Source organism: Micropterus salmoides, unplaced genomic scaffold (genome assembly GCF_014851395.1).
Source record: "Micropterus salmoides isolate LMB-PRFRI ecotype aquatic unplaced genomic scaffold, ASM1485139v1 Ms_hic_scaffold_5, whole genome shotgun sequence".
Lineage (NCBI taxonomy): Eukaryota > Metazoa > Chordata > Actinopteri > Centrarchiformes > Centrarchidae > Micropterus > Micropterus salmoides.
The window spans coordinates 25,628,165-25,639,972 of NW_024044237.1; the positions used below are offsets into that span (position 1 = coordinate 25,628,165).

Below are 11,808 nucleotides of genomic sequence, written 5' to 3' on the forward strand. Positions count from 1 at the left end.
GCCATGTTAATAGTGCCTGAAGCAAAAGGCTGTCTGGAGAGTAACTAGGGATTGAGGAAGACAATTTGACTTAAGGTTTGTGGTTAATATGCAATGAGTGAACAAATATTTTACCAGTACAATCTTCTGTAGCAAAGGCAGGAGGTGTGTTAACCAGATAAATGACTCAGCAGACATCCAATTTCAATGGTTTATGCCATTGAGTAGTAAAAACCACAACTGTTAGGCTAATGTTCGCTGCGGTCATAATATTTGTATGACTTACAAAGCCATGTTCTCCTGTGCCACTTTGCTGAATGCCAACTGAGAAAATTGGGATTTCCAATCTTTCTCGAGTAACTGAAAATATTGGGATTTGTGATTACAGTCATTGTTGTAATATTGATTCATGTGGGCAGCAGCAATTTCACTCATGTGGAACTGTGGCTTGAAATACAGTTCTCAACAAAGGGCAAACAGTTACTGACAAAGCAATTTTCCACTCAAGGTCTCTATAATACATTAAGAAATGTTTAACTTAACCCCATAGATCATGGTATAAAAACCAAACTATATTTCACTGGCTGGATGCATCCCGTCTGACAAGACTATAATTACAATGGAATATAAATAAAAAAGCCTCTTCAATGCAGTATGCATATTCATATAAGGAACTTATATAAGGGATAAAAACACCTGAAAACCAACTTTGCTTAATCACTTTGCCTTGTTTAAGACTTGTAAGGAATAGGAAACAAATAACTGTTCTTCTGAGCTGTTTTGACAGTTTTGTTTTGGCTCTGTACTCCAGCACATTGGATGACAAGGATCAAGTGGCTCAAAGGATTGAATACTGACTTTCTTGGAGCTCTAATCAATATTTTTATATTCACGATGGATGGACTGTGTAAAGTCGCTTGTAGTGACAATCCCACAGTTGTTTTAGTATTTCTGCCAACAACTTAACTGTTTTGATTCTTTCTTGCTGCTATCATTAGTGTCGTTTCCAGCAGCTAGCACACAGCTAATGTTACCAACTAGCTGGGGAACATAGTTGAGCATTTAACAGCATAAGATCCAGATATCAAGAGAGAGAGCGAGAGAATTTGACTTACATTCATCAGCCAGAAACACAACTCCAAATGAATTTTAATGCTGCTCTGTGTCTGCTGGATAACTTGGCAACTGGTAGCCAACACAGTCACCATATCACATTTAAAGTGTAACTTAACCAGCAGGCTGAAAAAGAAGTGTTTAACCGCCCTCTTTTTGTGTATATCACTGTAGCAAGGTGAAAACATGCACCACTGGAGGGCAGTAAAAGCAAGACTTTGAGTGGCTGTTATTAAGATCACGTCAATTAATTGGGATTTAAAAGGCTTTTACATCCACATTTGATGAACTGTGTATATATTTCAGCCCTTTTATACATAGTACCAGAAGGTAAAATGGCCTTAACTGTTTACCCAATATGGATATGGACACAGTCAAAAACCCTGAAAGTTGGAAGTCATAGTCTTCATTTTATTTAAAACCCCCAGTGTGCTGAAGTAGAGTGAAAACAATAAAAAAAATAAAATCAAAACACAACATGTCCCTGTAGTGTATCCTAATACTGACACACTTCACACACGTGTAACTCATTTAAGGAAAAGCTTCCTGTTGCTGATCTCTAAAACTGGACACAGAATGATTTAAATGTATAGAAGGCAAGTGAGAAAAGAAATTCTGGTGATCCATTTCATAAGTCTGGTCTAAATTTAGTTCTTTCCTGTGTTTATGACTTAAGAAAAGGGGGGGAAAAAATTATAATCTAAGCCCTACTGCCAGATGAGGAGAGAAAACTATTTCGATCTGACTTTAAAAATGGATTGCTAAAATTTTTTCCCCTCTCACTTGCCTCTGAGGGCTGCTGTAGAAATGTGTTGATAACATTTTTCCACACGTTTGGACTGTTTTCTTATTCTCCCGGGCTTCATGGTTGCTTAGCGTGGTGGCAGGAACGAGAACGGCTGAGAACAATATGGGCAAGTCTTTTATCAGACATCTGTCATCTCATCTTCCATCTCATCCCCCTCCGTTTCACCTTCTGCCTCGCCTTCTTCTTCCTCTTCCTCCTCTGATGTCACATCCAGCTCATCCATCTGGGAGATGCACTTTGGACACGAACAGACAAATAGGTAGTTCTCCCTGGGAAGAAAATATTCTAGTCACAATGTTGCACCTCTAACAGCTGAATTAATCAGAAGCATTTCACACTGTTCAGAAAATCTGGTGCTGTTGAGTAATTAATACTTGTGGTGCAAATAATACTTTCAATCAGCTGGTGTCAAATGGGGCTCAGGGGAGGTTCACACCACCTACCTGGAGTGATACTGCACCTTCTTAAGGCTGAGAATTATCACAGGATGTAGTAAAAACTTTATGCACTCAGAGACAAAACAAACTTAATAGCCCTACGTTTTGGGGTGTAATTCAAAGATGGACTTGCATCATGTTGATCAATGACAAGCGTAAGCACATGAGTAGCCATCAGACACATCTAGACTGTCCATTATTGCCTGGAAGGCTTTTTATTGATCCAGATTCGTAACAGTATGACCCTGGTTCAAGTGATTCCTATGAGGGATTACAGAAGTTTACCTCAGAATTTTGTGTCTGCTATGACGGCTTCGGTCCCGCTGACAGCAGTCCAAATAACTGATGCAGATCTCCTGAAAATTGAAGAAAACAAACAGCTGAACTTGCTGAAGAACCCCAGCATCAATAACAGGTTATTGACCCTAGAAGTCTTAACAAATGCACTTTAGTGCAATAAACATGCTATTGGTAGGACTGGGCAATATGGACCAAAAAGTCATATCCCAGTACGGTTAGGCTGAATACCGGTATAAATTATACATGTTTTCTGCTAAGTGATGGGGTGTAAGTGTCATTCATTGTCTCTGCCTCCTTCAGTTCTCTTCACACTCACAGACCTAACATACCTCTGTTTTCAAACACGTCAGCGTGCCCCGCTTCTTTCCGTCTCTCCCTCCCTGTCTGCGTCTCCATCAGTAGTAAGCTACGTTGTATAAAGTCGCCCACACTTGTCTTCTGGACTTCTCCTCCCGTGGTTCCATTCACAGCAGCAGCGCCACACGTTGAGGAGGCCTGTTGACGACGTAGCCTTTCAAAACAAAACCAACGTGGTAGCTAATGAACGATATCTGACTGGTATGTTCACTGTCGCTTTATCAGGTCCGTGCTCGTAACATTTTTCCCTGAAAAATGCTACAATGTGTTGCCTAACCTGTGTGGCCCAGCAAAATAAAGTATATGTGGGGGAAACACTGACTGAACCGTTGTTTTTCCTTTTTACAAGCCAGGTCTTCAGCAGTGTCGACCAGCACTGTCTCTCCCTCCATGTTGTTAGAGAGTTTGTGAGTGATGGAGCAGTGGACACATGCCTTTGGTGTGAGAAACCCGTGTACAACTCCCTAATATGACACGTCCACCATCCCTAAGCAAGACACTTAACCCCTAGTTGCTCCAGAGGCGTGCGACCTCTGACATATATAGGGATTGAAAGTCGCTTTGTATAAAAGCTTCAGCTAAATTTATAAATGCAAAATGTAAATGAGTAGACGAGAGAGGGGCGGGGCAGCACAGTGAAGGAGAGAGAGGAGCAAACACTGGCAGGAAACATAATTAACTCAACATCAAACTATATCAGTAGAAACAGTATTGTCTAATTTTATCTCTCTTTTGAAATTATATCGGTATACTTCATTATACCGATATACCGCCCAGCCCTAGCTATTGGTATCCTTTAAATAAATAATTCACCCCCCCGTCTTAGCCAGCATTCAAAGGAGAGCTTTGCTGTGAAAGTAGCGCGGCTGCTGTGACATTACTGTGCCGCGTAGATGCAAGGCTTCTCAATCTTTCTGACAGCTTGACAAACCCACTCCAATCCTCAAAGTCTCAGCCTTCTAATACCATCTGACAAGAGAGCACATAAAGCTAGAGAGGGATGCTCTGTCCTGTGTGTCCCGGGCCAGAATTTATCACTCCAAACCCAGATGTGTCAGCTGACCTCTCCTGGGCTGATGTCACTAAGGGCACTGAGCTGAAGCAGGAAATTGTTGTCGGGGAAGGATGCCTCTGCGTTGGGTATGCAGCTGTGGTTACCTGCAGGGGTCAAAGACGCAACAAGACAGAAAAAAGGGGATCATCAGATGGCCTCTTAACCAGAGTAACAGTGTCTTTGAATTGAAGTGACAGTGCTTATAACATGGACATCATCTGCACTTACATGAGCTTTGAAGCAGAAAAAGTCCAGAGCCCTCACAGTTTAGAAAGTCTCCCGTTTCTACAGAGAGAAGAGACAAATAACACAAACGTCCTTTGTTGAGATCTGAACACAGGTTACACAATAATCACAGCAATGTCACTGGGCCAATAATACAACAGACAATAATAAACACTCACTCATAAAAAATGACCGTTGCAAATCTGCCCAGTTTAGACAAAAAATAATTTACTCAAAATAAATAAATAAAAATACTGCAAAACTGAGATAAATCTGTGACCTTTCTCAATGTCCTTGTATAGCTGGTCGATAAAAGAATCCAACTGCTCCCTCTGCTGGGCAGGAAGCTCAAGTGCATCACAGGCATGAACCCACTTACTCAAGGAACTGAGATTGAACAGAAAAATAGAGCACAAAGACAGAACTATTTTAGCCAAACTTAGATCCACAGTTAGAAGCCTGTATTAAGGACAAGAGAGGCGACGTGTTCACCTGGTGCCAATGCCTTGTCCGTTGGTTCCCACGAGAGCGAACAGAGAGCGGAAACCCTCGGGGGCAAACCACTGCAATACAATCATATCTTTATTGCTACATACCGGAGGATTATTCATTTCATTTAACCCCTTTCATGCTAAGGTCAGAGGTCAGGGTCAGCTACAGCATCTCTTGAGCTGGTAGGAATTCACCATCTGTACATTCATTCTCCAGTTAGGTCAGCATACAAACATTCAGGTCAAGGTCAATAACATATCTAAGAAATTAACTTCATTATAATATCATAATATACATTTCTGTAACAAACTGCCTGTGTGGTTGAGGTTTCCTAAAACACCATCAGCATGACAAGGAAAATTTCAGATGACATTTATATTAAAAGGGATTTAATAAGTAGGGCAATATTTAAGGGAAAAACAACCCTCCATCATCTGAAAGCTCATCACTAAGCCGCTGTAATTAGCTGCCCTGCGCAACAAGATTTAATGTGCAGTTGAAACTATTAGTCGATTCATTTATTAGTTAATTAACAAAATATGAATCTGAAACTAGTTTAATTGTTTGCTTTTGCATATACTTGTGCAAGATTCTAAAATGTGATGAAATGTTTTAGTTTGGTTGGACAAAACAAGCAATATGAATAACTTTTTTGATGGCCATTATTTGCTTACATAAAGACATGTAGTGGTTATGAGCTTTTCTTTCTTACCCGACTAAGATGATCATCAGAAAGTGCTGCTTTGAAAAGGCTGTGTAACAAGGCCAACTGCCCCTATGGAAACAATGTTCGATAATTAAAAATGACATTTTACATAACAGAAAACATACATCATAAACACATGTGGCCACAGTGGTAATTAAACCTCAGTCAGGGGGGATAATAGCTTTGCTTACTGAACTGTAAAGAACTGTGATTAGCATAAGAGCATGATATTGTCTTTGACCTGCCACACTTTATACATTTTTCACCACAATTTCATTCTTCAAGCAGAAATAACATGATGCGGACTTACTCTGAACTGCTCTCCCAGGAGCTTATGGGCAATCTCCTCTTCTTCATTAGCTGCCCGGCTGCAGAAGTGAGAAAAAAGCTTCTGCCAGTGTGCTTTGTCTTTGGCCTGGACAACACAACCAATATCAATAACAATATACTGCAGAATCAGGTGATAATTCTCAAGCAACCCCTCTTATTTTGCACATCATCCATTGTTTATAAAAAAATATGGATAAGCAGCTTTTCAAATGAATATGAGCATCACATTATGCTTACTGTTTTTGTCAGTCGCCTGACATATAGGACATCTGTCTTAGTCAGAGCAAAGTTAATTCCAAGGAAGGTTTAACAACATAAAGTTTGATTTAAACAATGAACAGTGGGCAATAAAAATCCAACTACATGCAGCATTTTATGTCCCTTTACAGCAAGGCATTTAATATTTGTCTTTTTTTTTTGCATAGATACCTGCAAGATTAGTGCACACACCTGAACCACAAATAACAATGGAGCAAAAAGTAATTACCTGTTTGACCAAAGCTACCATTCTGGCCATAAGCATGATGCTGGAGGTCTCCGGGGGATAATGCATACTCCTGAAGGGAAGACAAAGTATCGTCATTGAGGTGAGTGAAAATTTTAAAATAGAAAATTAAACATCCATAAAATGCTCCGTCACCTCCATGCATCTTTAAGCTTGTTGATGGGATGGTCCGGATCTTCCTGGGAGGGACCCAAACACAGAGCTCGGTGATACTGATCTGCTGCAGCTTGTCGACACTCGCTGCTACAGTACATCACCTGCAGAGGGAGACCGGCTTCTGTTAGAACACACTGAAAATTACCCAAAAAATAAAGAAAAATCATTTCAAGTGACAGGTGTAAATATATGAAAATTCGTATTAAACATACACATAAATTTTGGGTCTCTCTGTGGGAACTTTTTTTTTTTACCCCATAAAACAGTTTTCTTAACCACTAATTAGAAACCACAGGTCTTTATCACCTCGCAACACTATTGTATGAGGGAGCTGTAATCTGGAAGTTACTTGTGTGATCCATTATTCTTTCTGAAAGGTAATCTGACTTGTAGCTGTCCATCTGAATACTGAATAAACTTCCACACACAGGTTTTCAATGAGTGTATATCACCATTCTACAACACAATATCAACTTCAGTGCTTCCAAATATTTCATCATAAGCATTTTTTAATATTTTCTAAAGCTATCATAGAATGTAGACCAAATGTGGTATCTCTTTGTGCAAGTGGAATTGTTTAAGCTCCATACAGGGAGGTTGTACTTAAGGAGGTTCTTTTACTCAATATCAATATAAAAACACATTATTTTAAAATTGCATTTTTTTTTAATATTCTGTGCTATTATTGCCTTTGTTCTTTTTAATTTCACTTGTTAAATGGCTCTTGTAATCTTAATTATTTGGTTTTTAATCACACTTTACATATAATGATTTTGTGTCTTGTGTGAAGCACTTCGTAATTAAAAATGCTAGAAAATAAATAAAGTTATTAGCTTCAGGAACCGAAATTGGGTTCACCACTAAATGACATGCAAGTCACTTTGTTACCGTTTTGCCTTTACAAAGAAACCGCTATGGATAAAAAGCCGTCTCAATATTTCACTTTGGTTATTACAAATATACACAGAGAAATTGGCTGATCCATAGTCAACGGTCTCTAAAAAAATAGTTCTCCACTGACCAAAGCTGGCTTAAAATCAATGTTTTTTTTTTCCTTCTGTGAAAAAAGAAGTTTTACAAAAAGATTTTGGAAGGAAAAAGTTTTAGGTCTTCAAAAGCCAACATGAGTCAAATCGGGGTCTAGAGCCTTGAGTGGACTCATTTCCTGACTGACGGACTGACCTGGCACTGAGGGCAGGCTTGGTGCAGCTCTGGTCGAACACTGCAGAGCTCAGGGTGAGGAAGGCTGAGTCCGGGGATGCCACTGAGTCTCCTCGCATTCTCCTCTGCGGTCTCCAGAGCTCGTAAGCAGTACTCACAGGCTACAAAAAGGACACAGGAGAGCATGTAAGCAGGGGTAAAACATTACTGCAGACCTGGTTGCTTTTAAAATATTCACACACACACACACACACACACACGCGCGTCATATAATTAGAATATCATCAAAAAGTTGATTTATTTCAGTAATTCCATTCAAAAAGTGAAACTTGTATAATGTCTACATTCATTCCACACAGACTGATATATTTCAAGTGTTCATTCCTTTTAATTTTGATGATTATAACTGACAACTAATGAAAACCCCCAAATCAGTATCTCAGAAAATTAGAATATTGTGAAAAGGTCACATATTGAAGACACCTGGTGCCACACTCTAATCAGCTAATTAACTCAAAACACCTGCAAAGGCCTTTAAATGGTCTCTCAGTCTAGTTCTGTAGGCTACACAATCATGGGGAAGACTGCTGACTTGACAGCAGTCAAAAGACGACCATTGACACCTTGCACAAGGAGGGCAAGACACAAAAGGTCATTGCTAAAGAGGCTGGCTGTTCACAGAGCTCTGTGTCCAAGCACATTAATAGAGAGGCAAAGGGAAGGAAAAAATGTGGTAGAAAAAAAGTGTACAAGCAATAGGGATAACCGCACCCTGGAGAGGATTGTGAAACAAAACCCATTCAAAAATGTGGGGGAGATTCACAAAGAGTGGACTGCAGCTGGAGTCAGTGCTTCAAGAACCACCACGCACAGACGTATGCAAGACATGGGTTTCAGCTGTCGCATTCCTTGTGTCAAGCCACTCTTGGACAAGACACAGCGTCAGAAGCGTCTCGCCTGGGCTAAAGACAAAAAGAACTGGACTGCTGCTGAGTGGTCCAAAGTTATGTTCTCTGATGAAAGTAAATTTTGCATTTCCTTTGGAAATCAAGGTCCCACAGTCAGTGATGGTTTGGGGTGCCATGTCATCTGCTGGTGTTGGTCCACTGTGTTTTCTGAGGTCCAAGGTGAACGCAGCCGTCTACCAGGAAGTTTTAGAGCACTTCATGCTTCCTGCTGCTGACCAACTTTATGGAGATGCAGATTTCATTTTCCAACAGGACTTGGCACCTGCACACAGTGCCAAAGCTACCAGTACCTGGTTTAAGGACCATGGTATCCCTGTTCTTAATTGGCCAGCAAACTCGCCTGACCTTTACCCTATAGGAAATCTACGGGGTGTTGTGAAGAGGAAGATGCGATACACCAGACCCAACAATGCAGAAGAGCTGAAGGCCACTATCAGAGCAACCTGGGCTCTCATAACACCTGAGCAGTGCCACAGACTGATCGACTCCATGCAACACAGCATTGCTGCAGTAATTCAGGCAAAAGGAGCCCCAACTAAGTATTGAGTGCTGCACATGCTCATAATTTTCATGTTCATACTTTTCAGTTGGCCAACATTTCTAAAAATCCTTTTTTTGTATTGGTCTTAAGTAATTTTCAAATTTTCGGAGATACTAAATTTGGGATTTTCATTAGTTGTCAGTTTTAATCATCACAATTAAATGAAATAAACATTTGAAATATATCAGTCTGTGTGTAATGAATGAAGATAATATACAAGTTTCACTTTTTGAATGGAATTACTGAAATAAATCAACTTTTTAATGATATTCTAATTATATGACCAGCACATGTATATTCAAACTCCTCCTAAAACACAGATTATTCCAGTAAGTCCATGTTCTGATAATACATACATTCTTTTGTCGATATTTAAATACAGACGACACTGTAGCACTTTGGAGACATCTTACCTTTATATTTATACAAAGAATTCCACAGGAACTGAGCAGAGACCAGAGGCCGCTCAAAGAAAATGGTGTCTCCCTTCTTGATGCCCCTTTTGGCAAAGAGACCTTTGCCCTGAAACACGAATAACAAACCGTTACTGTTGTGCACTGCTGCTCACCAATCACCCGCCTACAGCAGAATCTGTACAGAGTTAGTCAGCTGGTAACAAACAGATCTCGCAAATAGGAGTTAAAACGCTTTAAAATGTTTCAACTGTCAAAGCAGAGTAGTCGCAGAAATATAGAAATAGAAATGTATAAGATGAAAGAAATGTAAGATGATAGAAATGTACTAAGAGATGCTTTTAATCTCCATCTTCCATTTCACCATTAGAAGACATTTTCTTATAAAGTATTGTGTTTACTTTATTTGACTTTAATCTCATTCTTTCACAACTCTCTCACAGAATTTTTGGATGTTAAGTGCAGGATTCCTGCAAAGATAATGGATGGATGGATTTCTTACCAGCAATAAATTACAGCAGACAGCACTGAGTGAAATAATGTGATTTCAGGTCCAACTGCTTTAAATCAATTCCAATAACATACATTATTGGTTTCTGACTTACTTGAATCAGCTGTCAAACTACCCTTCTCTCCTCCTGGGGGTTTGCCCACCAACATAAACCTCAGAGTAAAAAGGAAGATAAATGTAATTCTTTGGATTCTCCTTGTTTTGAGAGCGGGGAAGAAGACAGACTGCCTTAAGTGAGCGTTAGTGTAACGTGTTAACCCCTAAATCAATCATGGCGGGGTGCAATGACGAGAATAAAAAACACGGATTTATGTTTGGGATAAAACTCAGTTGCTTGACAAGTTATTTGCTCCAGGCATATCACATCCTTTTAAGTTTTTTATGGTGTTTAACATGGTGGATGCTGTCCCTTTAGCTTTCTGCACTCACTTTTGATTGTAATGAACACACCAAGTCTACAAATCAGTAACCTTCTGGTAGTTGTGGACACTAGCAGATGTATTATCCTGCCAGAAAACGTTTCATTCATACACTATTCCTGTTCCTTCGGTACTCTCTGAGCCCAGCAGCCTCTGTTCTGCCTGGCTCTGATCCACACTGCCCGGCGCTTCAATGCCAGGCGCCACGTGAAGCCACAGATCTGTGTAAATCTATTTAATCTGACGATCTCTAAACCACCTTACCTTCTTATTGTCTATAAATCGGACTTCCACGCAGGCGGCAACTTTGCCGGGGTCCACGCAGAAGGAAAACATGTCATCCACGGAGGCAGCCATGTTTCAGACGACCTTTTCCCTTTCAACCCTGACGCTGACGTTTTATCTCTGGGTGGAAACGGCAGCGACGTCTGGCGGCGGACATGTGAACTGCAGGTTGTGTCACAGCTCAACATAAAGTTTTTTTTAGTAGGTGAGACACAATAAATATCAGTAAAACGCTTTTTGTGATCTGAAATAGAGCTGTAGTAAATATGCAATAAAACACAGAGGACATTTACATTCACTAAGTCCACGACCTCAGAATAATAATATACTTAACATTGCACATAAACTTTGCTGCACTATTAATGCTCTCACATACCAATACATATTTATACTACTGTTCATACTGTTTATATTTGCTCTATAGTGTATACACCATATTCATATCCAGCTCTTTAATCTTTATATAATGTCTAGTACTAGCATTATTTGTACTTACACCACTGTATATTTACACTTACACCTGCAATGCTCACTCTAACTGCTACACATGCTGTATATATCTCTGCGTATTCATATGGACTCTTCACTGTTATTTATTACACCTCTATAAGTACATTTACACTTTACTGAAATTGAAATGTATTCAAAATATCTAATAAATATACACAAAAGTGACAAAAAAGCAGAGGACTATCTAGAAATGAGTAAATCGCTCATAATCACAACAGGATACCCTTTACATTTGCCTTCACTGGTCACAACTGGTAGCTAATACTACAGGGGTAACAATTATTTTATGATCAATTCATTAGTTGATTATTTTCTTCATTAATAGATTAATTGATTAATCAATAACAATTAGAATATAGTGAAAATGCCAGTTACCATTTTCTGTACCACAAGGGGACAATATCCTGAGGTGAAGAAGTCCTATCAAATTAGTTACAGGTTAAGTTTCTAATTTTCTGTCAGTTTACTAATTGATAAATTAACTTATCATCCCAGCTTTACAAAACACACTTTCCCAGTCCAATAAGTTGCAGTACAG

The 11,808-nt window shown here is 39.5% G+C and overlaps 1 protein-coding gene across 1 annotated transcript; it reads right to left on the minus strand.

Annotated features, from left to right (window-relative positions):
- Positions 1 to 848: 848 nt before the first annotated feature.
- smyd5 (SMYD family member 5) lies at positions 849 to 10,879 on the minus strand. Its single transcript, XM_038698933.1, has 13 exons — positions 10,740 to 10,879; positions 9,546 to 9,654; positions 7,645 to 7,784; positions 6,442 to 6,563; positions 6,289 to 6,358; positions 5,782 to 5,886; positions 5,478 to 5,540; positions 4,766 to 4,836; positions 4,554 to 4,660; positions 4,277 to 4,333; positions 4,058 to 4,152; positions 2,623 to 2,693; positions 849 to 2,169 (listed from the first exon to the last, which is right to left on the minus strand). The coding sequence occupies exons 1-13, from the start codon at positions 10,830 to 10,832 to the stop codon at positions 2,019 to 2,021; spliced, it is 1,254 nt and encodes a 417-aa protein (XP_038554861.1). The 5' UTR covers positions 10,833 to 10,879; the 3' UTR covers positions 849 to 2,018.
- Positions 10,880 to 11,808: the final 929 nt, after the last annotated feature.

What these genes read in the sequence shown, in the direction of transcription:
- smyd5 (XM_038698933.1), bottom strand. Translation starts at nt 10,832, where the DNA reads ATGGCTGCCTCCGTGGATGACATGTTTTCCTTCTGCGTGGACCCCGGC. An exon ending in TGGTAGCTTTGGTCAAACAG is followed by an intron (nt 5,887 to 6,288) that starts GTAATTACTTTT and finishes TGTGTTGTCCAG; the next exon opens with GCCAAAGACAAAGCACACTG. An exon ending in ATACAAGGACATTGAGAAAG is followed by an intron (nt 4,334 to 4,553) that starts GTCACAGATTTA and finishes TTCTCTCTGTAG; the next exon opens with AAACGGGAGACTTTCTAAAC.